The sequence below is a fragment of the Maylandia zebra genome, linkage group LG1 (genome assembly GCF_041146795.1).
Source record: "Maylandia zebra isolate NMK-2024a linkage group LG1, Mzebra_GT3a, whole genome shotgun sequence".
NCBI lineage: Eukaryota > Metazoa > Chordata > Actinopteri > Cichliformes > Cichlidae > Maylandia > Maylandia zebra.
The window spans coordinates 17,871,452-17,895,464 of NC_135167.1; the positions used below are offsets into that span (position 1 = coordinate 17,871,452).

The 24,013-nt window shown below is 40.8% G+C and overlaps 2 protein-coding genes across 3 annotated transcripts; one reads left to right on the forward strand and one right to left on the reverse strand.

The window, feature by feature from the left end:
• Window positions 1-638: 638 nt before the first annotated feature.
• On the reverse strand, window positions 639-12,920 carry LOC101468733 (C-type lectin domain family 18 member A). 2 transcript variants are annotated; one of them, XM_076882752.1, is made up of 12 exons: window positions 12,768-12,920; window positions 11,836-11,927; window positions 7,996-8,229; window positions 7,780-7,877; window positions 7,571-7,692; window positions 7,330-7,437; window positions 7,117-7,209; window positions 4,128-4,192; window positions 3,905-4,034; window positions 3,640-3,736; window positions 3,113-3,204; window positions 639-1,512 (listed from the first exon to the last, which is right to left on the reverse strand). In XM_076882752.1, exons 1-12 carry the CDS (start codon window positions 12,889-12,891, stop codon window positions 1,475-1,477), a joined length of 1,293 nt encoding a protein of 430 aa, XP_076738867.1. In that variant the 5' UTR covers window positions 12,892-12,920; the 3' UTR covers window positions 639-1,474. The 2 variants fall into 2 exon arrangements, with proteins under 2 accessions (XP_076738867.1, XP_004539432.1); XM_004539375.4 differs by having other exon boundaries at window positions 4,128-4,234.
• A 4,289-nt stretch (window positions 12,921-17,209) lies between these two features.
• LOC101468235 (fibulin-7) lies at window positions 17,210-23,270 on the forward strand. Its single transcript, XM_004539373.3, has 8 exons — window positions 17,210-17,394; window positions 19,218-19,377; window positions 19,459-19,629; window positions 20,237-20,362; window positions 21,690-21,878; window positions 21,980-22,117; window positions 22,388-22,523; window positions 22,617-23,270. Exons 1-8 carry the CDS (start codon window positions 17,326-17,328, stop codon window positions 22,978-22,980), a joined length of 1,353 nt encoding a protein of 450 aa, XP_004539430.1. The 5' UTR covers window positions 17,210-17,325; the 3' UTR covers window positions 22,981-23,270.
• The last annotated feature ends 743 nt before the right edge of the window (window positions 23,271-24,013 follow it).

Consider the following 24,013-nt stretch of genomic DNA (forward strand, 5'->3'; position numbering starts at 1 on the left):
TATATATTTTTTCTAAAAGTGACAACATTTTAAAATTATTATTTGCTTTTTTAACATTTAGCACCCAAGTGGCCCAAGATACAGACAGCGTGGAGTCACATTAAAATCCAACAAAACAAGGAAAAAAACATGAAGAATAAAAATAATTTAAAAAACACACCCAGAGAAATAATTAGAAGAGACTCACAGAAGCAGGCAGGGGAAAAGACCACACACACACACACACACACACACACACACACACACACACACACACACACACACACACACACACACACAGGACCGATTAATCACAGGTGGGAAGAATTAAGACACAGCAAACAGAGGTAAGAGCAACAAAAACAAACAAGTAAAGAAATCCTTTCAAAATTCAACAAAGGTAACAAAGAAACAAAGAGTAACCAAGAATTAAACTCTAAATTAAATCAAACTATGGCAAGAAATGTCAACCTCATGGTTATGTTTAGAATTTAGGGGATGACCAAAGCTGTGAAGGTCTTCCTCGGGAGATAGTGAATCATTGATGTTTGCTTAAAAACAATCCATGCAGATCCAAAACGTACCGAGATGCCGTAGCTTGGATCAAAGTGACCACCTAAATAAATATGCCTGATTTCTGTAAGCGAGATGAACAGAACTCAAACTCAAATTTGCTTTAATGTTGGCTGAACACATGAGTTTCCAGGACAGGTGAGGAAGAAGATATTTTAAAAAGTGCACTGATGCATGTGAGACTTTTCATTCCAGCTGTGGCATAAAGCCATTTCATTGTAAAATACTTGTAAATTATTTAAAGCACATCTAAACCTAACCGAATCCATGTACAGTATTGTGCAAAAGTCTTAAGCACCCCCTTATTTCTTTTATTTTGCTTCAAAGGAGCCAGTGGTTTTGAGCATAAGCTCTCCAGTTGTTTTTTTTTGTTGTTGTTGTTTTTGTTGTTTTTTTGAAGGTCTGAAAGTGCATGAACACTGGTGCCTTTTTCAGTCATTTTCAGTCCTGTCCGATCATGTATTATCCTCTCCAGGACCTCCCCTGGACCTCAACATTATTGAAGCAGTGTGGGATCATCTTGACAGAGAACTGAACAAAAGGCAGCCAAGGTCCAAAAAAGAACTTTAAATGTCCTTTAAGAGCCTGGAGAACTATTCCTGAACACTACATAAAGAAATTACAAGGAAGCCTACCCAAGAGAGTTCAGGCTGTGTTGAAGAATTAAGGTGTTCACAGCAAATGTTGACTTTCATTAACAAATTCTGCCTCACATACTCTATTTTCATGCATGTTTACACATTTGTCAAACAGTCACTGCATCACACGTATTTCCTGCTCTCCCAGTAAAAATGGTAGTTAAAGAGATTTGCACAGTAAAGTACTACAACAAAAGCAAAACATTCACCAACACTGGTGGCTATTGTCCCAGCATCTTAAAATAATCACACCTGCAGTATTTCACCCCTTTGAAAAATCCAGGTCACCTGCTGTCCTCCCACTGAGCAATATGCTCTGCATCTGTTAAAAGAAAAACATGAAATATAAAAGAGATTCTGCTTGTTGTTCACACAAAAAATGTCGCATTTGTGTTATAATTCTCAAGTTATCCTTCGGTTCTCTTCAGAAATGATTGTAAAGTCATAAATGTTTAAGTCATGAAAGAGTTTCAAACTGTGGATACGTTTTCATACATAAAAAAAACACATAGACACAAGTACAAGCGGTACTGTGGAGACACACAACTTAGTGTCTGCTCCAGGCTGTGTGATATCCACTTATCATTTTATTACCAATTAAAACAACACAGCAATAATGTCTGGAAATTAGTCTGATGGGCTGCAGGGCTCTGTGCACTTATAATCAGCTTAATTTATGCTTGTAGTTCTTTGTTGCTTTAGTGAAATTTTGCTTTTATTTTGAGAGGAAGTGTGACAACGTTATTGATTGAGGAAGAATATTTCCATAAATTTAGCTTTGTTAAAACCATGTAGGACTATCTGCTACAGACACAGTTCAGCAGCAAGCTCTCCTTTGATCACAATTTACTAATCATGTTTTACACATTGTACACAAAGGAAAAACAGAAAGGTGGTTTGTAAAAAATCACATCCCTGCAACGAGGACCAGATTCAGAGCAGATCCATCATTCAGCTGTGAGTAATCAATAGATTACACAGCAAACACTTGCAAAGACACACTCAAGTGGGCAAAACTAAACATCTGCCACCATCTCATTTCTCATGATCAATGTAAGTGCATGTGTGTGTGTGTGTGTTTTCAGACACTGAAGGCTTTTGTGGAGCTGAGGAATATTGATTACTCAGAGCTTCTTGATGGTGAGCACTGAGTGCCATTGATTTAGACTGAGAGGCAGGTGTGAGCGGGATCACATGGAGATTTCTGTGTTTTCACATCATTACTGGACACACTGGATTAATATTTTACACTTCACTGAACATCAGTGACAGAGGCAGTGAAGTAGGAAAACTAATTGCCTCGACACAGTGCAGCACAGCATGTACAAGAAGCAGAAACCAAAATTGTAAAGAAGAGGCCATTTTTAAATGGAAAAATGAGGGGATGTCCATTCTGCTACCTAAACAAACAAACTATTATTGAGCTCTCTTTATATAGATTTTTTTTAATATTAAAATATAATATTTATTTTTCGTTATGTCAAAGGATCACTTATACCATGTGGCTTAGAAGATAAAACACTGTCCTTGAACTGCAACGTAGCATTAATCTTATTACAGTAATCTCTCTTAAATGTATTAAAATGTCAAAAAAAAAGAGTACAAATTACAAAGTAGTCAGTGTAGTGAATCCTTTTATAATAGCACTATAGGCACTGAGGTTTTAGGACACACAGATCTCTTTCAAAATGAAGACTGCCATAGGAGGACAGTACATTCTCATTTGCAAATCATCTGTGGACAAACAGCGGTTGCTTTTGAGTAAAATTAATGTGCAAAGATTTCATAGTGAAGAAAAAAAGAAGTGTTCCTCTCAGGTTAAGCTTTATCTCTGAATAAAAAATGTCAAGTCTTATTTTTTCTGAAATTCTGTTACAATATTTTTAGGCAGCCAAAAATTTAATCTAGGTTTTCATCCATACCGTGCTGGCAAATGTATCTGTTCAGTGTTTTACAGCGCTGGTCATTCCAGTTGAAACCACTCGATGCCTGCAGCTCGACACAGTTTCCAAAACTGTAAAGAAAAAGAGAAGCTGTGAGTGGACTAATGTGAAGGGTTTGTGATAGATACCAGAAATGGTTAGCATTATGCACTGCTACTGAGAGCATGGACAAAAGAAGTGATTATAATTACAAAGGTTAAGGAAACAGAGGGAAACAGAGACATCTAGTGGCATTAATGAGGGATGCATGTCAACTAAGATCACTGTTTTTTCTATTGGTTAAAAACTGGGTTAATTAATTAATTTGAAATAAAAATAAAGAACTAAAGTAAACAGAGGGGGGAGGGGCTAAATTAAAAGAAAACAAACGTCCAAACCCACCCCCCAAAAAACAAAACAGAGAAGCAGATTTTTCCACCTTTCAGGAGAATTGCTTTGTTTGTTTTGGTCCATTTCCCTCGGCCGTCTGTCAGTAGCTAATGTCTCATTCTAAATGGGTCTCTTACCCTTGGTTGTCAGGCTGCCCAAAGGCAAAGCTGAAGTATTTGGGAATCTCTCCTGTGTCCCAGCGAAATGAGTCTTTTGGAGGTTTATATGTCAGGCCTGTAGAGTAAAAACATGCTGTTTTATCTATGCACCATTTCAACTACATCCATACCCATAGCATGTCTAAATAAAAAAAAAACAGCAAGTTAAAGTGTCAGTGTTTTTCAGTGTTAAAGATATAACTGATATATTTCATTTATATTAATTTATAATACAAAAGAGTACCTATCCAGAAGTTTTCAGTTTCAAAGTCATTCCTGGTGAGCTCGTTGCTCGTCTCCAGCTGACTAAGATAAAAAGCCAGAATGTCCTGAACCTTCTGATTGTGGATTTGAGCCAAAATGCCTCCTTGTTCCTGATGGTTTACATAAGAAAAAGTTTAAACTTGGTCTCTGTATGTTGTTTTATAGAAAACTCGATGAGGCTCCTTAGTGAGGCGCACACACACCTGACAGTGACTTTTAGCCCCATAGTAGGTCTCAACATCAGAAGACACCATGAAGCAATTTCCATCTATGATGAGATCACAACTTTGAAATGGGAATTTCACTTTCTCTGTTGGGACACAAGCACATAAACTAAAAATGAAGAGTAATAACACTGACCACCAACTTCAAATCAGACAGAACAGGCTTACACATGCTTGGGAACAAGCACAAATTTCCTTACTCGATTTTATCTGTTTTGATTTTATATACTGTTTTGTTTGTTTGTTTGTTTATTAGTTAATTAGTTTATTTGCTTGTTTTAATCAATTTTAAATCATGCTTTTTATTTGTTCTTGTTTCTAATGTCTCTGTAAAGCACTTTGAATCACCTTGTTGTTGAATTGTGCTATACAAATAAACTTGCCTTGCCTTGCCTTACTCAGTGGCTGCCAGTTTCTCAGAAATAAAGTGATGTTGTCATGTTTCGGCTGTGTACAGGCAGGAGAAGGACCCAAACGCAAAACTCACGACAATGAAATTAAACTCAAAAAGCTGCTTTATTGCAGAATGGCATGGAGAACTAAACTGGAACATGGATGACTAACACACAGGGAAACACAGCCATGAGGGAGACTACGACACTGACAAAGAGAAACACAGGGCTTAAATACACTGGGAAGTAACGAGGGGAATGAGACACAGAAGGAGGGCACAGCTGGGAGAAATCAGGACTGACGAGACAAGCAAAGCAGGACGCATTCACATAAGACACGGACCATCAAAGTAAAACAGGAAGTATCACACAGAGACGCGAACTTGACACAGTGGAGACAGCAACTAAGAAACACAGAGACAAACCATAAGGCAGAGGTCTAAGAACCAAAATACACAGAGGGAAATACTCAGCTTGGAACACAAGAGACTAGACTAGAGGGAGTAACAAAAGACCAACCATGAGAACATAATGCACAATGCAGAGTGACAGAAAACAAGAAACTCAAACATGCAAAGACACACAATTAAACAGAACAGAGGGGACACAGAGAGACATGAAGGGCAAGGGATCAAAACTAGAAGCCATAGAATAAATCACACACAAGTACAATAATACAAAAATCACAAAGAACTAAAAACGCTGGGTCAGGGGACCCAGGACCGTGACAGATGTATACTAAGGTATTAAAGTGTCTACCGGTCTACCTGATGAGATCACAGAAAATCCCCTCATATCTCCTCTAAAGGTCAATGATGAAACCATCAATAAACTACTATAGTATCCTTTACCATGTCATTAGCAGATGGCATTTCTCATTATGTGTGTGGACTATGTGGACGAATTAAAGCATTTCTTGGTTTCAGAGCAAAACTTGATTAGATATATAAAAACATAAAGAACCGTTGGTCAGTGACAATATTAAAACCACTAACTGGTGAAGTAAGATTTTCTTGTCTGATTCCACTGGCAAATGTCAAATTGTTGGCTCTATAATGCAGCAGGACAATTGGAAAAAAGATTGAGCATCTCAGGAACTTTGACAAGGGTAAAACATTCATGGCTTTCAGGCTGTAGTACACGCTGACTGTCCACCATCTAAAAGCACCTAAAATGTAAATGTAAGTCACATTTTTAAAAAAGCTGTTGCTTTTGATAAAAATGATTAATTGCACTTTCATTTATATCAGTGAACAGTGTGTGTGTGTGTGTGTGTGTGTGTGTGTGTGTGTGTGTGTGTGTACTGCAGGCATTAATTGTCCTCTGGATGTTCATTAACACATACAACCAGCCTAAACTTTGTTGCACATTATGTCGAGGTGTGATTAAAAAAACCCCTGTGGTTTGGTCGACTTTTCTCTCGGCTGCTTTCAGTGTAGTTGCTATTATGAGATCTCTCAGTGAAAGCCTCCTTTAACACGGGTCTTTGTGCTCTAACTCATCTGATGTGTCAGATAGGTTATCCTTTCCTTGTCAGGAAGTGCAAGGAACCAAATCTTGTAACTAGGGAGGGCACTGAGGGCATACTGTGTTTGTGTGGCCATAAAGCACACTCTGTACTTCAGGTCTTAACTGAGTGTACTCTGTCAGACACCTCACAACAATAAAGTGGAACTCCATGACGACAGTCTCACCCTGGGGGACAAATTCATGGTGCACAACCTATTAAACCTACCAACGCTATTAGCCTTTAACCCACTAACGTGTTTCTAACCTTGCTCATCACTTGAGATGCTGCATGTGGACTCGTAAACTGAAAACTCCTTGCAAATCCAATCAAGCTCTCATTAACACCAATGATTGTCCACATAAAATCAGATAAAATGAAATCAGTCGTAAACAGAAGCTAATTTTTGCTGACTTTACAAGTCTGAGGTCTGTGATGAAACTGCAAAGTGGACAGTGCACATGCTCAGAATGGGACTTCCAGGAAGTGATCAAAGAATAGCAGCATCTTTGGAAGCTGTCTTAAAAAGATCCAAGAAGAGGAAATTAAACTAGTAGATCAAATTTAATTTTCATTATCATTATTATTATTATTATTGTTGTTATTATTATTAGTTTTGCCTTTGTTTTATTTTTATGGTGCTGTTCCTATATATATATATATATATATTATCACACCTTAGACAGCCCTTTGTGCCAGCGATCACTTTTAGTACAGTAACCTTGCAACACTGTAACAAACATGTTCAGGAACAGATGGAGAAACTTTACAGGAATCTGAGGTGTAGACTCGATCCCCAAATTCTCCAGATCTCATTTTGATCAGGCACATGTGAGCTGGACAAACTAATTTTAACTACGGAGACCACAACTCACAATTCACAAGACTTAAAAGATGTGTTGCTAACATCTTGCTGACTGATACCACAAGTCAGCATCTGACATCCAGTGAAATCCATCACTTGACAGCTTAGAGATTATCAGTCAGTTCAACTGAGACCTGCACAATATCAAGCAGGAGGCCTTACTCTTGTGGCAGACTGTTGCATACTAAAGCACACTTCACTTACCTGCACACTCAGCACCCCCATAGCCAACAGCACACAAGCAAGAGCATCCCTCTTCTTTGAAATGTCCGTGCACACATTGCACATTGCACCGAACTGAAAAACACACAATAAAACAGCAGCATTTTTGCCTTTGCTTTCTCTTTGTACATTAAGATAAACAAGGACAGCACACTGAGAATGATATTTATGACATCAGCTGTTGATAATTGGTACCCTGGCAGAAGCGTCCAGTGAACCCGAGGTCACACTTGCATTTGCAAGAGGAGATATTAAGATGGCCGTGTTCGCCACAGTTCATACGACATGGGTTCTTTGGAATCTCTGATTAGAAACACAAAAACATGTAGGCCGCAAAATGAACAACTGGGAACTGATCATATTAAATATTAAAGAAAGTTTGCTGTCACTGAAAAAATACAACTATAAATACATTTTGTGTGTGTGTTTGTCTTACCACATAGTCCGCCTACATGGTCCCACAGTCTCAAACAGCCAGACATTGAGGAGGTGCAGAGAGAGCAGTACAGCCCTGATTTATACGGCATCACCAGTTGACCATTTACCTCCCAGTTACCCCTGAAACATGAAAATATATGCAGCAAAAAAATTGTGTTTTCTAATAATACTTTTAATATTTAGCTTTTTGGGAAAGCAAACTGTTACCCAGGATAGTATGCACAGACAAATATCTCCCAGAGTTCTCCATTTCTCCAGCACTGTTGGTTGGCACAGCCCACCTGGCTTGAAGTAGCCCAGACCAGCTACAAGACAAGAGAGGATTTGGACACACAAAACAGCATTTTTATAGGCAACAGAAACTGTATGCAGCTGTGGGACTTCATATAAACATGTGTAAGGTTTGTATATGCTGGTGAATACCTGGGTATAGTGTTGACAGGTGGCATTTTCCTTACATCGGCCGCTGGAGTAGAGAAAATCTTTTCCTTCCTCGAACCAGAAGTCAATGATGTCAGAAAATGAAGCAGCACCAACAACAGAAAGATGTGTGTTCCAGCCAATATGGCTGAAAGACGAGGAGTGTTGAAGGAAAGGCTCTTTGTGACACAATGTGGCTCTCTCCTTTGCAAGTGTAGCCAACTCCTCATTCCAGTCCTATAGAAAATTAACATCCCCATTATTCTGCAATAGAGTGGCATGGGTTTCAATTTCAACAGTAAACAAAGAGACACACAGATAAAAGGCTAATGCTTCCAATCTCGTCTCTGTTTTTATGGTCCTATGGTCCTAGGCAACTGGCTAACATAGGAGGGTCATCAGAAAATGCAGCTCAAACAGGCCCTTTGTCTTGTTTACACTGTGTTTCTCTGATTTTTTGTTTATAATCTAATGCATCTTATAATCTAAGATGCATTAGATTATAATATTTATAATTTATTTATATTTATGTCAGACTTGATCAGTATTGTCAGTATTTCCTACCAAAAGTTCCAAATAAACTACTTTGTCTTTTAAAAAGTGATGCATATCAAGGCCATCTAAAGTAGGTTAATTATACACAATGACTAGCCAGTGTCAGCTATCAAAATTACATGGTAAATGGACTGATTGTTATATAGCAATGTTCTACTCTCCTGGAGTACTCTACACAACACGCCACATTCACTATCTTCTATGCACTTACTAACTACCATTCATATTGCAAAATACATAAAGGCCCCAGGTAGCTGGTGAGTTCGAACCAATAACTTTCTAGCTTTAAGGAGACTTCTATTACTTCTATTACTATCACTAGCATCGGTGCTCTGTCCCTTTCCTTTTTGTAATTTTGGAATAAGAGGAATTGGACAAAAGTTGTCTTTTTGCAGATTAAGCATGATGCAGAAAACAGTACCAGAAATCCTCAGTGGGGTTTCAGTGAATAACTGCCTTTATAGAGTGACTCTGTTCTCATACAGTTAGGCATCAGACAGGCTTTATTCCAGGGACCTGGCAAGTTAAAGATCGGCTAATATTGAGAATATGTGTCAGAAATGTGCCCCTCATATACCCTTTTTAAGCACCTAGAACAGTTAAGAGCTAAAGTGCACGTGTGAAAGCCATTATGATGTACTTTGGAACTATTGATATTGGGCTGGCTGTTGTTCAGGAGATAGAGCAGGTTGTCTGGTGATTTGATACCTGGCTTGCACATCAAAGTATCTTTGGCCAAGATGCAAATTGTCCCAGATGCATCTATTGGAGTGTGAATGCTAAATTTGATAAAAGCGCTTGTGTGAATGAGTAAATGAGTGCAGTAAGAAAGCACTTTGGGTGTTCAAATAAAGTGCTGTATAACAGTCCACTGATATACATAAAACTCTTTGTTATTCTGGTGCAAAACCATTAGTTTGCAGTAGCAGTGTGCAATATGTCTACCAGAACAGGAGTGAGGGATCTTATATCGATGTGTCTGCTTGGCTGGCTCTCTGATGTCATGCACTGCTAAGACTGCACTACCCAAATCAATCACAGGGCTTTGTTAAGAGTTGAGGCGTGAACTCAGTGAGCACAGTCCATGGTTAGCTACAATCCTGACGAACTTTAGGTCAAAGAAGAATGATTCAAATGTCCACAATCATTTTTTAGCCTAAATGACAGAGATTCCTGTTTCTGCTTGTATTTCTGTCCCTCTGTTCTGTTCATAATTAGTACAGATGGAAAATCCAAATCTGTCTGAAATGTCAGACTGACAGGATTTTCAAGACAGGTTTTCCTGGTGTAACTCTGCTGTGTAGTGTCAAAACGCTGAGGCCTCTTGAGTTCATCATTCACGCTGCTCTCTGATGTCAGCCAGCCAAAGCCTTTGATGACGGAGGGCTATTAGATCACTGGGTAATATCTTTCATTTTGAAGTGTGCCATTATGTATCAGCGCCTAACAGCATGAACAATTTATGCATTTCAGCCTTCTTTGTGGCGCCAACAACTGTTATATTCAGGTGTTTAGTAGCAGTAAAAATACAGAAAAAATGGAATTGCATCTAAAGTTCAGGAAAATGGTTCCCTCTGAAGCTAACTACATTAAAATAACACGTTGGACCCTTGGGTATAGTTCTGAGAGAGATTAGTAAGATAAAATCTCACAAACAGAGGTCATGATTTCCATATCAAAAGAGACCACTAAACTTCAATATCGGCCTCTTTGAGTGATGGTATGACCTCAATACTTCTTAGCCTAAAGAGCTCAAAGAAAATCCGCCGACAGGGCACTGGGTGAGAAAAGGAGGAGCATCATTCATTCTTGGAATATTGGTATTTTATCTCATCCTGAAAGCAAAGCCTAAAGGACCATATAATAATCACTTCAACACAATCTCACCATAATACTTGCTGGTTCATTCTTGTGCGGGAGAGGGGGAAGAAAAAAAAGTATATTAAGATATTCGCAAACACAGGCGAAGCCTTGAGCCTTTTAACGTTTATCAGTAAAGCTCTTTAATAATGCCTCTTCAGCTTGGCAAAGCCTTCTCTGAGGGTTTTCATGGGGAAATTACCTGTAAAACCAGAGTTGTGAATGCAAAGTGATTATCCACATCCTCTTTTTCTCATTACTGCCTTATCAGTTGCGAACAGTTCTCTGAGGCTGAAGAGCAGTCGAAGAAAAGGGGCTCAGTCTGTACGACTGGCTTTGAGGATGTATTCTATGAAAAAGTGACAGTTTGCCCTGGCACAAATCTCATATTGGGCCCAAAGGGTATCTAGTACACAGTGAGTTTCATAATCCTTCATTACCTCTCATAATCACATACATGCAAGAGAGTTGTGCAGATAAGCACTGTATCAACTGATGGAGTAAGACAGGGAAACAATTTAGCACTGCTGTTTAGAATTTGCTGCACATTCAGAAACATTACTCATTGTTTCTCTCGAAACATGCTGTTATTGTCATGTTTACAATAGACCTATCTGTTGATCATTAGAATAAAGAGACAAGTGAAAAATGTTGCTTAGTTACTTAACTTTAGTTGTCTAAGAAATAAACTTAGTGACCCTGACAAACTTGCACACACCCAGTTGATATTGGCCTCATTCTCATTTCTGACGCTATCAGTGAGCCTGCAGCAGAGCAGAACAAATTGTGCACTAACGGTACTATTTCACACCGCCGAGACTATCAGCACTACAAAGGAAGACAGCTCGACCCCAAACCCTGCTGTTTGTGTGGTCATTTGGTGAGTTTACTTTTAAGAATTCAAATTATTTTCAGTGAAACAACTGTGGCCACTGATCAAAGCTGCCTTTTCTGCACTTCAGCGTGTCCTTTAAATGCACAGGGACCTCAGTAACCTCAAGAGTCCTCCTAAGTTATAGATGCTGTCATGGGAGAGTCACACTTAGCTGATTGAGCACTCAGCTCGGACGTGCTACCTCATATCTTCACACATTCCTGATCAGTGTGACTGACACTTATGACAATTACTGTTTTTCTGGGCCTTGGGACTGAAGCTGCAGGCTTACTTAATGTTAGAAGCATAACAATTAAGTTTACAACCTGCAGCTAAGTGTTTTTCACACAGGAATGGGAAGAGAAACAACAACAAATGACTAATGTTCCTTATTAGGAGAAAAACATGAGCTGCATAGGAAGACCAGACAGTCTACCCACACTGATTAGTTTACGTGAGCCCACACTGTTAACAAAAGCATGATGTTAAACTCAGTGACAGCAAAGGCATTATTCAAAAACACACAGAGGAGACAGACAATAGGTGCCACAAACCATTTTTTGCATGTTAGCTGCCATGGGTTTGACCCGGCTGCGCAGTCTATTGTGGTGAGCAACAATCTGTGAGTGCTCCTTCACCCCGAGCCCTGGAAGAAGATACAGATGGTCATTAACTATACTTCTACTGCTGTCGCTGTGGCAACTAAATGCAAATACACTGGAGAGAGACAGAGAGTAAAAGTTTGGACTGTAAAGTCTATCACATCTACACCCTGTAGGAGTCTGTAGGTTAAACACAAAATCAATCACAACACATTTTAAAACTTTTTAACACTTATTGAGAGAATTCTTTGTCATATGAACGATCTAAAACCGTTTTAATAATATAAACGTGCTGGCAGCGTCTCTAAACAACATGTGTATGTCTGCTGATCATAGTGTATGTAATTATGCTATAAATAAACGCTAAGAATGTGTCTACTTCTTATGTTAACTCAAGTAAAACAGTTAACTGAACGTATTCCCAATTCTCCTTACTTTTAGCACTTAGACAAGCTAAAATAAATGCTATATAATAATCTAAACTGGGGCTGACCACCTTAAATCTTTATTTGTTAGGCTGTATCATGAGAAAATTTTACTGCACTGCTGACTTTGATCTGTTGATCATCAACTTCACATCTTACTGACTTAATTTACTGATATTAGATCTAAAAACATTTTAAGAAAAAGTTAAAGAGAAGCCTGTTTAATTCAATTTAAGCTAATGCCACATTTAATATAGAGTTTAGTAGTCAGCAGAAATTTACATTTTACTTCTAACTACTAGATAAAAAATTTGAACCTTTATAACTGAACCTGTCCTTTCAAACACCCACTTCACAGCTGCACTTAACCAATCTAAAATGTGTGTAAATTGATCACTCTCTACTGGAAACTGTCCCTTGTGGCCACCTGACTTCTCTCACAACGCTAATTGTGTTTACCGGTGGTGGGGAAAATCCGGAGCTCCGGTGTCTCTGCCATGATCCAGTTTGCTGAGTTAAACGAGGGCAGAAGAAAGCAAACGACAAAAACATCCAAACTGCCGGACGCTGTTACTGACCCCATTGTGAACTCCTGCAGCGTCTGCACCAACAGTGGCCACTTGCTCTGCTATCCTATCCTGCCTCCCTGCCCCTCTCCTCCCTCTTTTATCCTCACCGGCTCAAGTGCTTTCACCTCAGGCTGCGGCACATGCCACTGACTATTCAAAGAGGAATTTACTAATCCTACAGGGACTGTAGACACAGTGTAGATTTTCTATGCTGTTTCAATATATTTCTAAGTAAATATTCAAATTATCCCAATTTTAATTTGTGTTTAAAGCATACTGATCTTTCAACAGGTTATAAAAGTAAGTAAAATAAGTCATCTTTTCAAATCCATTAAGCAGACTGAGCTGTCTTTCCACAGAACTTAAAATGAAATGATTATATTGCAGTTTTCCTAATGCTGTTTTCTTCTCAATACAATGCACTTAAAAATAAATACACTTTTCCCCCCATATTTTATAAATTGCTCTAGTTTGTAGTACAAGCATCATGGCAGAGGCACTTAGCGCTCCAAGCTGAGTGCCATAGCAATTTTACGCACTATCTACCGATTAGTAATGTAATCTACAATATTTCAAGAATTCTTTAAGCTTGTTGTGTGACACATATGATGAGTATAGCAAGATTATAACAACAGTTTTAAGATAAATGTGGTAGGCAGCGGAATACCATAATAAAGTATAGCACTTGAAAATAAATGCTTTGTTTGCCTACTATCCAAAACTGACAGCAGGTGTGTTGCCACTTACTGTCAGACGCTGGAAGGAAAACATATGGCTTAATGATTTCTGTCATTCTTATTGATGGATTGCTCACTGATATCTGTTTTTCAAATGAGCCAGTTGAAATCTGTCTTCATTTCTAAGCCATATGAAACTGTAGGAGAACATGATGTGTGGTACAAAAAGCCTACAAATATCTGTGTAAAAGTACAGTATGGTGCTCTCTCTGGGTGCCTGTTTAGACTTGGTGACAATGTTTTTAAGGACCCAGTACAGGAAGCATGAATCATGAATCTGCAAACTGTGAGGTGATTCAGTGTCTGGAGATGACTGCAGCACAGTACAATACAATCCCACTCATTTCTCTCCATTGTGGTCTGTAGGTATTTTGCACTGAGGATTCGGTCCCTCGGCTGTCCACTTTTTTCCCATCCTTTTGATTTTGCTGTATCAGTGAGGAACATTCTGACTCTGCTGAGCCAAATGACAGCTGTGCGCTCAGTCTGTTAAAGGCTCAGACAAACACAGACCCACAAAGATGATTTCTCAGGTAAAACCAACAATCAAAGGAAGAACCAAAACATTCTTCATGCTTGAGTTCAAAGCAGTAGTCAAGGTCTTCGGTACATTTTACACATCGAAATGTAGCGCTGCTGACTGCTCACAGGGGTGTGATGACAATAGTCCATCTACACAAATGTTTTCTTTAGCATATCTCTACATTTTTATTTAAATGATGAGATTTCACTCAAAAAAAAGATGTAGCAGAGTGAAACTGACATATCTGTTTCATCCCTATTGCAACGTTACAAGTGTATCTGTCTACAGCTAACGTTGTTGTTCAAAGAAAGGCTAAGGTATAGGGCAAAGCAGAACTGGTTTAAGGTGCAGCTCTTTATCACTTTCTTTAGAACTAAGGATTAGCTCTGCAAGTGCAACTTCATTCTACATCACTCGTGCACCATACAGACAGGTTTAAAAATTATAATCTATCACTTACCTCAACAACTAGTCATGCTGCCAAAACTTTCATAAGTCAATGCACTGATTCCAAAAAGTGTGTAAAGGTGTCCTGAGGTATTAGGTGTCAAATTGTTTGCAAGCATATACAGTAAGCTGAAGGTTTGGTCCTCCATAGTATAATATTCAGAATATTAAGTCTTGTTTTTCCCTTAGATCTCACGTATGATACTCTATCTCGCATTATATTCAGATAATCAGTGTTATTCACACCAAGTCTGCAGTTGTAATATTCTGGCTGATAGGTGTACATGTAGTCTGCTTACTCTTGCTGCGTATAGCTCGTTTAAGAAGAGCATCTGAGATTAAAGAGATGAATTTAGCAAAGTAAAAGTGAACTGGGGGAACTTTTTGATTTGGATCCAGATGTTATACAGCTGCCCACAATCCACTGCTACAATAATAGCCACGGCAGGTATGGACATTATGCTCGAAAGCTGAAACCAGTCTTTTTTTTTTCTTTTTTTTTTTTTCTAAATGACATCAGAAACAGCAGTATGCGACATTACGTGATGGCAGAGCTTCAGTTCATCCTTTGTCTTTTTTTTTTTTTTTTTTTTTTTTTTTTTTAATAAATAGGACAGGGGGAATGAATGAGAGAAAGAGGGGGAGAGAAAGAAAGAAAACCAAAGGGGAGAAGAGACGGTGAGAAGGGGGGGGAAGAGAGAGAAAAAAAAAAAAGAACTCCTGGGTCACCTGTATGGAGAAAAAAACAAACAAACAAAAAAAACAAACAGAGGAGACAGCAAACAACAAAGAGCAAAATAATAATAGAGAAAACAAAGCACCATCACAATAAACTAGCTAGTCATAGATATCAATATTTACTAAATAATAAACGATATTGTGCAGCACGCAAGATAGACAGCGCACAGTGTGCTTTGAGGTAGCAGCCAAGAAAGCTTTAGTCCGCATCTGTGAATACCCATGTGTGCATACCTGTGTGGATCAGCATGCTTGCATTCCAAAGGTTTCTCCATGTAATGATCTGCTAGGGAGTGTGGGGGGGCCACAGCCCCGTCCTCCAGGGTGTGAAGCGGGTATGGAGGAGATCAAAACTCCAGACATCCAGAGGCCCCCAGAACACAAGAGACCATGGAAGACCAACAGAGGGGCAGCCGCGCCACTGTTCCAGTAAGAGCTGAGGAGAGTCCCAGATGAGGGCTCGCCCAGCAGCCGCGGAGCAGAAGTCAGGGGGAGTTGCAGTGACGCGCCCGTGAGCTCCGCCGGCCCCCAGCTGTGCCTGAGTGACCGAGCCCCAGGCCGAGAGGCCGGGGGCACCCCACCTCCAAAGGGGCCCGAGCGAGCCCCAGGCCCCAGGCCCCGACAAGCGGCCGCCAAGGAGTGAGCCGGTGTGTACCCGGACGCCCACCCCCAGACACAAAGAACCACCAACACACCGACACCTGAGGGAGTCCGCCACCGGCAGGGGAAGTGGTGGTGGGTGGAGATAGGCCTCCAAACCTTGGAGGGCCTGAGGTGTCCCCAGAGAGGTGGCGTCTGATACCCAACCTGACATATAGACACAGACATACAGGCACCCACAGACACAAACATCCATTCCCACCCTCATGCTCTCATATACACTTACTCCACACTCAACCAACGTGGAGACAGACATAAAGAGACGCTGTACACACAATCACACTCCCCAAGCGTACTCTACAAACCGGGTCTAGGTACCCTTGCCCCTGGAGGGGGGAATTGCACCCAGACCCAGGTGGTGTTACCCTTTTCCCTGCGGTGGGGAGAGGCAGACCGCCCCGACTCCGCAGCAGCAGGGAGGCCCCACACCCCAGACCGCAGTCGGACGGCCAACTCCTCCTACTAGCCCTCCCACTCCAGCAGGCCGCAGAGAATGGGGGTGGGAGAAGACTCCAAACCTCCCTCCACCCGCTCATTGTAGTGTTGATGCATGTGTGTTCTAAGGTGCATTTAAAACCCAGGAGGGCATGGAGCTACCTGCCAAGGAGCAGCAGGTAAGCGCATGGTCCCTCCTGCTAGCCCTCAATGACTAAGTGTATTTAAAATTGAGAGGTGGGCAACGACGTCAGGGGTGAGGTATACACCCTGATGGTAATTTGGACTCCGTGATTGTGCCCACCCCCAAGATCCTATATGTATGTGTAATGAGAGTGTGAATAATGTGAATGTCTAAGTTGTGGGATAAAATTGAGGCAGAGGCAGCCAGAAGGGGACAGGGGGGGGGGGGGGTAGCCTCCTCTGCACCCTGGTGACATACCCCCACTCCAAGGCCCTGCATGTGTGGGTGGTTGTGGAGGAGCGGGAAGAGGGAGGCAGCTGGAGATGGGGAGGGAAGGAAGGAAACCAGTCTTTATTTCAATCTAATTAATCAGTCTAATTACAGAACAGGAAAGCACCTTTATTCCAGCAGAAGTTACAGCTTCACTGTACCTTTTCTCCAAGACCAAGCTGCTTTAAACAGAGAGGAAGTGCACTCCAAATTAAGTAAAAAGGGATCATAATGTGGTCACATTTTTCTCCTTTGCTGATTGGCTACTGAAGAGTAAACAACATTCCACAACGTTTAGCTGCGGCAGCTTTCCCACTGCCAACTGTGGTCCTTCTCTCACCTGGAGTTCCTACACACTCTGGGAGCCGGCGGCACAAAGTTCACACTGCACGCAAGTTCTAACACATTTGAGAAGCGATTAGTGAGTGCACACTGGACTGGTTTTAGTGGAAACATGTTTGCATCACCTGTGACTGCCATCACCTTACTGTGTTTCTGTTTGCTTCATCCTACTTTGGGGCAGGTAAGCAAGCATGTAACTAAAATTGTTAACTATTGACTGAATGAATGAAGGAATTAGTCGCAGCAGGGTACCTGAACTTATATCACGTCATTCCACTTAAAGTTCTTATGTCAAAAGGAATTGGTTAAAATGTGCTTCATGAATTATGTATGGCTTAAAGAGAATTGCATGCATAACTTCTTTTGAAGTCCAGAGCAGATCTTAATGTGAATGTACTTCTTGGCATCACAAAAAATGTTTCACAGAGCAAACCTTGAGTCACCCTTACTTTGCACGCAAGCCTCAAGAGCAACATCCCAGAGGCTCCGGTGGCTGAATTCACTCACTATATCTATGCTGTGCTTCACTGCAAACCAGCAAAACATTTCCAAAACGCTGCATCTGGCTGTGAATGGCTCTCTTCAGCTTCTGCCATGCATGTCTGTGCCTGTATGTGTTTGTTTGTTTGTTTGTTTTCTACTGAAAAATGGCCAGCCAATTATGTGTTTGTAGAAGTGCATAATAATGTGAGTGTGATGCTGTAGACTCTTGCATATGTGCGTGAGAGCATATTGTTATTTAGGCTCTAAATCTATTAAATAGAACTGTGCTGCAATTTTGTGCTTCAGCACCACATGCCTCCTACAGACTGTGGTAACATCACCCAGTTAACATGAACACCATGTGAAATATCTCCTAGCACAGGCAGAAAGGGGCCTTTGACAACTACCTGATAAACACCAGCCATCAGCACCAAAAATGACTGAAGTCATTCCAAACCTCAGTTCAGTCTAAATAAGAAAAGCGTTTTCAACAAATATTGACTCTTCTTACATAACTGCTGCTGGATGAAAACACTAATTGGTTGTCTGAAAACATGTGAGAGAGCAGAGGTCTGGTGGGGACTGATGCTGCTGAATCAACGAGAGTAATGAGGGAACGGTTATGGGTTGAAAATAGGTGTGTACAACTCACTTGAGCTCACACCCTGTTAAATGAAAGCAAGGCGCTGGAAGGAGATGACTGGTTGAGTCAAAAATCAGCAAGTAATTACCCTCTAATGAAAGCTTTTACCTCCATTTCTGTAATGACTCGTGTAGTTAAAACTTCAAACCTAAGCAGAACATCACACCTGGAACCACATAAGAAAGTGTTACACACAGAGCCTTTCTTGTCAGCATGACTGAGTTACAGTATGGAGCTAGCTGGGGGGGGGATGACAAAACATTCTCCGATCCCCACAAGATTTACTCCTTCATATGAGCACATCAGCCTCTGCAGTGCACTGGGTAAAATAGCGCAGTAGGTAGAGCAGATTCATTTGTCTATTCATTTAGATGAAGAGATTTTTTTTTCCTCATTGCGATAGCATTCACACAGAAATATGTGCAGGTGCAATTTATATGACTTAACATTACAGAAATGCACTAGAAGTTTGAATTTTGAATTTTTTTTCATTTGACACAAAAAAGAAAACCAAATCCTTTTATTGAAGACTTTTGAATGAATTCGTGTCCTTGAATGAACAGGAAGATAAATAAACTGTTAATAGAAGCAGCATCACTGGCTTGTGGTGCTTTCATCTCTCAACAAATTTTACCTGTCCTGAGTCAAATAAATTGCTTTTCCATTTTCAGATATTTAGCAAGGATGGTGTTTTTTTGTTTTTTTAATAAGAAACTGTCATTTTCAATGTAATATTATATAGCGTGCCTAACCTTCTCACGTGGTTTTTTTAGATGGTTGCAACTGTTTTTCTGATCCTCTTTGTGAATTAGAAGATCAGTATTGACTTAAAATATTCAACATTTATGAATTTATTCAGTAGCTCTGTATTATTCTAGGACTGTCCGAGCAGGCAAGAAATTCAAGGGTCCTTGAAGCAGGTCCAGAAGCTTCTGTCAGCCCATGAAGCCTCCTACATGCAGAGTCTGCGCAACCTAAAGAAGAAAATAAATTTACTGCTGAGCAGTGCTGCAAGGCAGAACACAAAAGCCATCAACAGTAAGTAAATATGTTAGAAAGACTTTATTCAAATTCTTAGATATCAGAGTATTTCTGCTGTTATGTTCTTATAATTTCTAGGTACCTGCCCCAAACTGGAGTCCCTCATTAATGGGAGGAAACTTGGCAAATCGCACAGCATTGGCCATGAGATTCACTTCCTGTGTGACCCTGGTTATGAACTCGTGGGATCAGAGAGCAGGGTTTGTCAGGAAAGCCTGACCTGGAGCAGCCAGCAACCAACCTGCCGAGGTGAGAGAGGAGCCTTCTGCTGCCTGGCCTTGCTGTGATGGTCATTTTCTCCATTGCGTCCTCCTAATCCTCCTCCCACCAGTGTTTCTCCACTTCATTACTCTGACCATCACTCATCATGCTATCTAACCCACTGATCACTTTTACAATCTTGTCAACATCTTCTGTGTAACCTCTCTTCTCCTTGCCCCCTTTTATTTGCACTATTCTGCTTTCTGGGCATCAAACATGCCGACAACATTTTTCTATACGATGATACATTTCACATGTGACCCATGATCATATTTCTTTATGTACTTTGGTCATTGTCCAGAGAGCTTTTTGAATGCTGTGACATGCGATATTCCAGCCTCCTTGTCCTTTGACAGCTTGCTGACTTTGAGATAACAACTCAAAGGCTGTTTGATCAGGATGTGGCATCCCCTACACTTTGGCTGCCCCTCCTGTTAACTCATTTGCTCCCGTATTTTCTCATATGTCTCCACACACATGCATATGTCATTATGTAATGTTCCGTGATGTTCAAGCATCAAAGCTATTGAGTTGCATACATGTGTGTATCTCTGGACAGAGTTCAAACATAACCTTAATATCTTTTTTCCCTCAGACATCAATGAGTGTGCATCCTCCCCTTGTCTGAATGGTGGGACGTGTGTTAATGAGGTGAACCAGTTTTCCTGTGTCTGTGCCAAAGGCTGGGCTGGAGTTACCTGTCAAAGCCCTGTGCCAACATGTAAGTATAATACATTGCATACTCAGACCACACACATGAATGAAATGTAGTGATACTTTACCATTTGAAAGAGATTGCATTGGGCATTTGCTTGTGTAGGCACTAAAATTCAGTAGACACCAACAGTTTTACTAAATTCATCTCCTTTTTCACACTATCTAAATATTTCTACAGTTACAGATGGTTTCATAGTTTACTGAGAGATTTGAAAGTCTGGTAATGTTTTTGATAGTCATCCAATCGTTACATTAAAACATCCACCAACTTTACCCAAGAGAGTGGAGTGGTAGATGTGGACAGATTTCCAGGGCTAAGAGAGAGAGAGAGAGACAGCTGTGAACACGCAGGTTCAATTTAGACGCTTACTTAAAACACATGTGTTTGGACAGTGGGATGAAGCACAGGGAGAACATGCAAACTCCACTCAGAAAAGTCTGGCTGACAAACAGGTTTAAAGCCAGAGCGTTTCTGCTGTGAGGCCACAGCACTAACCACTATACCTCCCACTATTTAAACATACACAACATATTCCTCCCCACCCACAACCCCCATTTAACATAGTGTGGGTAACTGCAGTCACCAGTCTGTCACAGGGCTAACACACAGAGACAGACAACCATTCGCACGCACATTCACACCTATGGGTAATTTGGATTTATCAATTAACCTATCCCCACAAACTGCATGTCCTTGGACTGTGGGAGGAAGCCAGAGTACCCTGGGAGAACCCATGCAAACACAGGGAGAACATGCAAACTCCACACAGAAAGACCTGATGGTGGAATTGAACTCAGGACCTTCTTGCTGTGTAGCAACAGTGCTAACCACCGTGCCACCGTGCTGCCCTAAAAATACTAATAATAATGATAATAATAATAATAATCTAAATTACATTTCACCAGAATTTCTACACAAACATTTGCTTCTTTTTATTCCTTACTGGCAAAATAAACAAATCCAAATATATTAACACTCAGATATCTTCACTAAGCTCATGCTGCTGTCTTGTTCTTGTAGAAGAACAGAGCTTATTAAATATTACCTATCAAACTCGTATCTGTGAGGGCTTTATGTTGTTGCCACCGATACAACCCAGTGACTCTCCTCTTGGATTCCATTTGACACGGGCAGGCGTGACTGACACTGTCTCATATCACCATCGGCACACCAACATCAGTGTCTGACATATATTGTCAGCTGACTAAATAAATAACTCGTATCCCTGGGGCAGATACAAAGCTACAGCAAAGAAAATATGAAAACAGGTTATGAAAACCTTTTCTACAACACACCAGCATTGCTTACCTGTCTTCTCTTCCTTATTCAGTCTTTGTCACCATGACAAACACCTCTGCCGCCACCTCCCCATCCACAGCTGCTGCTGCATCCACTTTACCAGCTGCCAACACCGGGCCTCATGTTCGCCCATCACAGTGCACTATAGTGCAGGGGACCACCCACTGCACCTGTGAGCCAGGATACACCATCTCTGGCAGAGACAGCTACACCTGCACTGGTACACCTAACAGCTTTAGTAGAACACAGACTATACATTTTTCATATTATGATGTTTCCATATGGGTTGTTAGCCATGTCTGTGTGTGTTATGCATTTTAGATATTGATGAATGTGAGCTGTTTCATAACGGACAGGCTGGGAGGTTGTGTTTACACGCTTGTGTTAACACCCCTGGAGGCTATCGCTGTTCCTGTCCTGCGGGATACAACGTGACCCGTGACGGACGCAGTTGCAAAGGTGAGCAGTCCTTCTTCCTGCTTTATATTTTGCTATCACTTTTGTTTTGATTTTTTCTTTTGCCAAATTTGCACTCAGAAGTACTCAAAGCATTCCTCCAAAAGGCAGATTCTGAGGAATGTAATACAAAAATGTAGAGTCTACAAGTACACTTAATACAATTTTATTCATTTTGACTCTTTTTCTTTTCAGTAATGGCAAATCAAAGAGTTGCAGCCTAAATGATGTCCCAACTAAATGTGGGGGTTTTGTGTTTCTCTTTTGTGGCAGATATTGATGAGTGTGCTACGAGGCAAAACAACTGCACGAAGGACCAGATGTGCATTAATACATATGGTGGTTTCCAGTGTGTTCGTGTGGACTGCCCCAAAATTCCTAATGCTACATATGTCAAAACGTCACCTACGTGAGCATTATCCTTATTTTTGTGTGAGATGCATAGTAACAACTAATTCTTTAAAATCTCTCTTTTAGTAACATCTTTCTCATTATTTTCCAGGCGCTGTGAACGTAACCCCTGCCCTGTGGACAACAAGGTGTGCTCTCAGGCCCCAAATTCCTTCTCCTACCATTACTTGGCTGTTGTTTCCAACCTGTCAGCTCCCCGCGTCATGTTCAGAGTGTCAGCACTGCGCCCGATAGGTGACACCCTTCGTTTCTCCCTGCTAGGCGGAAGGCCAGTTCGCCGCCACTTCACAGTGCAGCGCTCAGACCGCCTCACGGGCGAGCTGATGCTGGTGAGCCCTGTGCAGGGCCCTGCCACTCTGGAGGCAGAGGTGGAGATGAGTGAGCTGGAGAGGCGAGTGCAGCTGGGGAAATACATCACCAAAGTCACTATGTTTGTTTCCCAGTATGAATTCTAAGAAAAATCTATTTATTGTGCAAAAAAATAGAAATGCATGTAGAAAATTGGTACATGTAGCAAAGAGTAACAGCACTTGACTTGAGGATACTTGCAATAAGCTGGAAAGACTAAAGAATGACAGCCCGTCCTGAAATAAAGCATTATTTTTGTAATAGTGCCTTAAAATTTATATGCACGTAATCATTATGCCTACGGATGTTTTGGTTTATAATTATGTTTTATTGATTCTAGTTTTGGTACTCTTTCTGTGATAAAACTATAATACCTGTATTGCCTCCAGTACACCCATTAAACATCATATAAAACATTAACAGTTCAGTCTTTTCCTTACTAATTCTTTAAGGCTTTTCTACACTCTATTCCTTCTGAAATGTGTTTTAAGAACTGCCCGATAGACTGTGAGCAGGGACATATGCGAGCAGAGGTTGTTTAACACTTCAGTTCCTGCAGCACAGAGCAACGCTGTTCGCCTGACAGCCAAGGAAGGCTTGCTGAAAAGAGCCTCTGTGTTCCTACAGTGCACGAATAACTTTAACTTTTGCATTTGCAAAACAAGTACACACAGAAAAGAGCTGTGTCATGTGCCCTAAAAGTAAAGTCTGTGCAATCTTTTTCCTTTCATTTAGGGGGGGTTTATATCTGAGGAGTTTCCGAGGAGCGTGATGAAATGTGTCGCCACTGTGCTGCACCAGCCATCTATCTTCTCTTTGATGTTACACAGCTTTCTGAGAAATAAGGAATCACATAGTGGATAGTGTGCCAGGATGTAGTTACACTGGAGGGAAACAGGAAGTCTTTAGTTGCAGAGAGGGCTCCGTACTCTGGCTGAGACGCAGCAATGGCTCCATGAGGGAGCAGAGATACTTTAGACACAGAATTCTAAAACAAGATTGAGTGTTGAGTGAAGAAAAAGATGCCCAGAGATAGAGAGGGAGGCAGACAGAGAATGACAGATGAATAGAGATGACTGAACAGAAGACAATTCACACCAGCCAGTCAGTCACTGACTTAGCTGCAGAGTGAATTAAAAA

Bases quoted from the DNA above. Each gene is read 5' to 3' on its own strand.
- LOC101468733 (XM_004539375.4), bottom strand. From the start codon at position 12,891: ATGGGGTCAGTAACAGCGTCCGGCAGTTTGGATGTTTTTGTCGTTTGC. The intron at 7,438-7,570 runs GTAAGACAAACA...GTTTCTAATCAG, and splicing joins CCATGTAGGCGGACTATGTG to AGATTCCAAAGAACCCATGT. The intron at 7,210-7,329 runs GTACCAATTATC...TGTGTTTTTCAG, and splicing joins CACTGGACGCTTCTGCCAGG to TTCGGTGCAATGTGCAATGT.
- LOC101468235 (XM_004539373.3), top strand. From the start codon at position 17,326: ATGTTTGCATCACCTGTGACTGCCATCACCTTACTGTGTTTCTGTTTG. The intron at 20,363-21,689 runs GTAAGTATAATA...TTCCTTATTCAG, and splicing joins TCAAAGCCCTGTGCCAACAT to TCTTTGTCACCATGACAAAC. The intron at 21,879-21,979 runs GTACACCTAACA...TATGCATTTTAG, and splicing joins AGACAGCTACACCTGCACTG to ATATTGATGAATGTGAGCTG.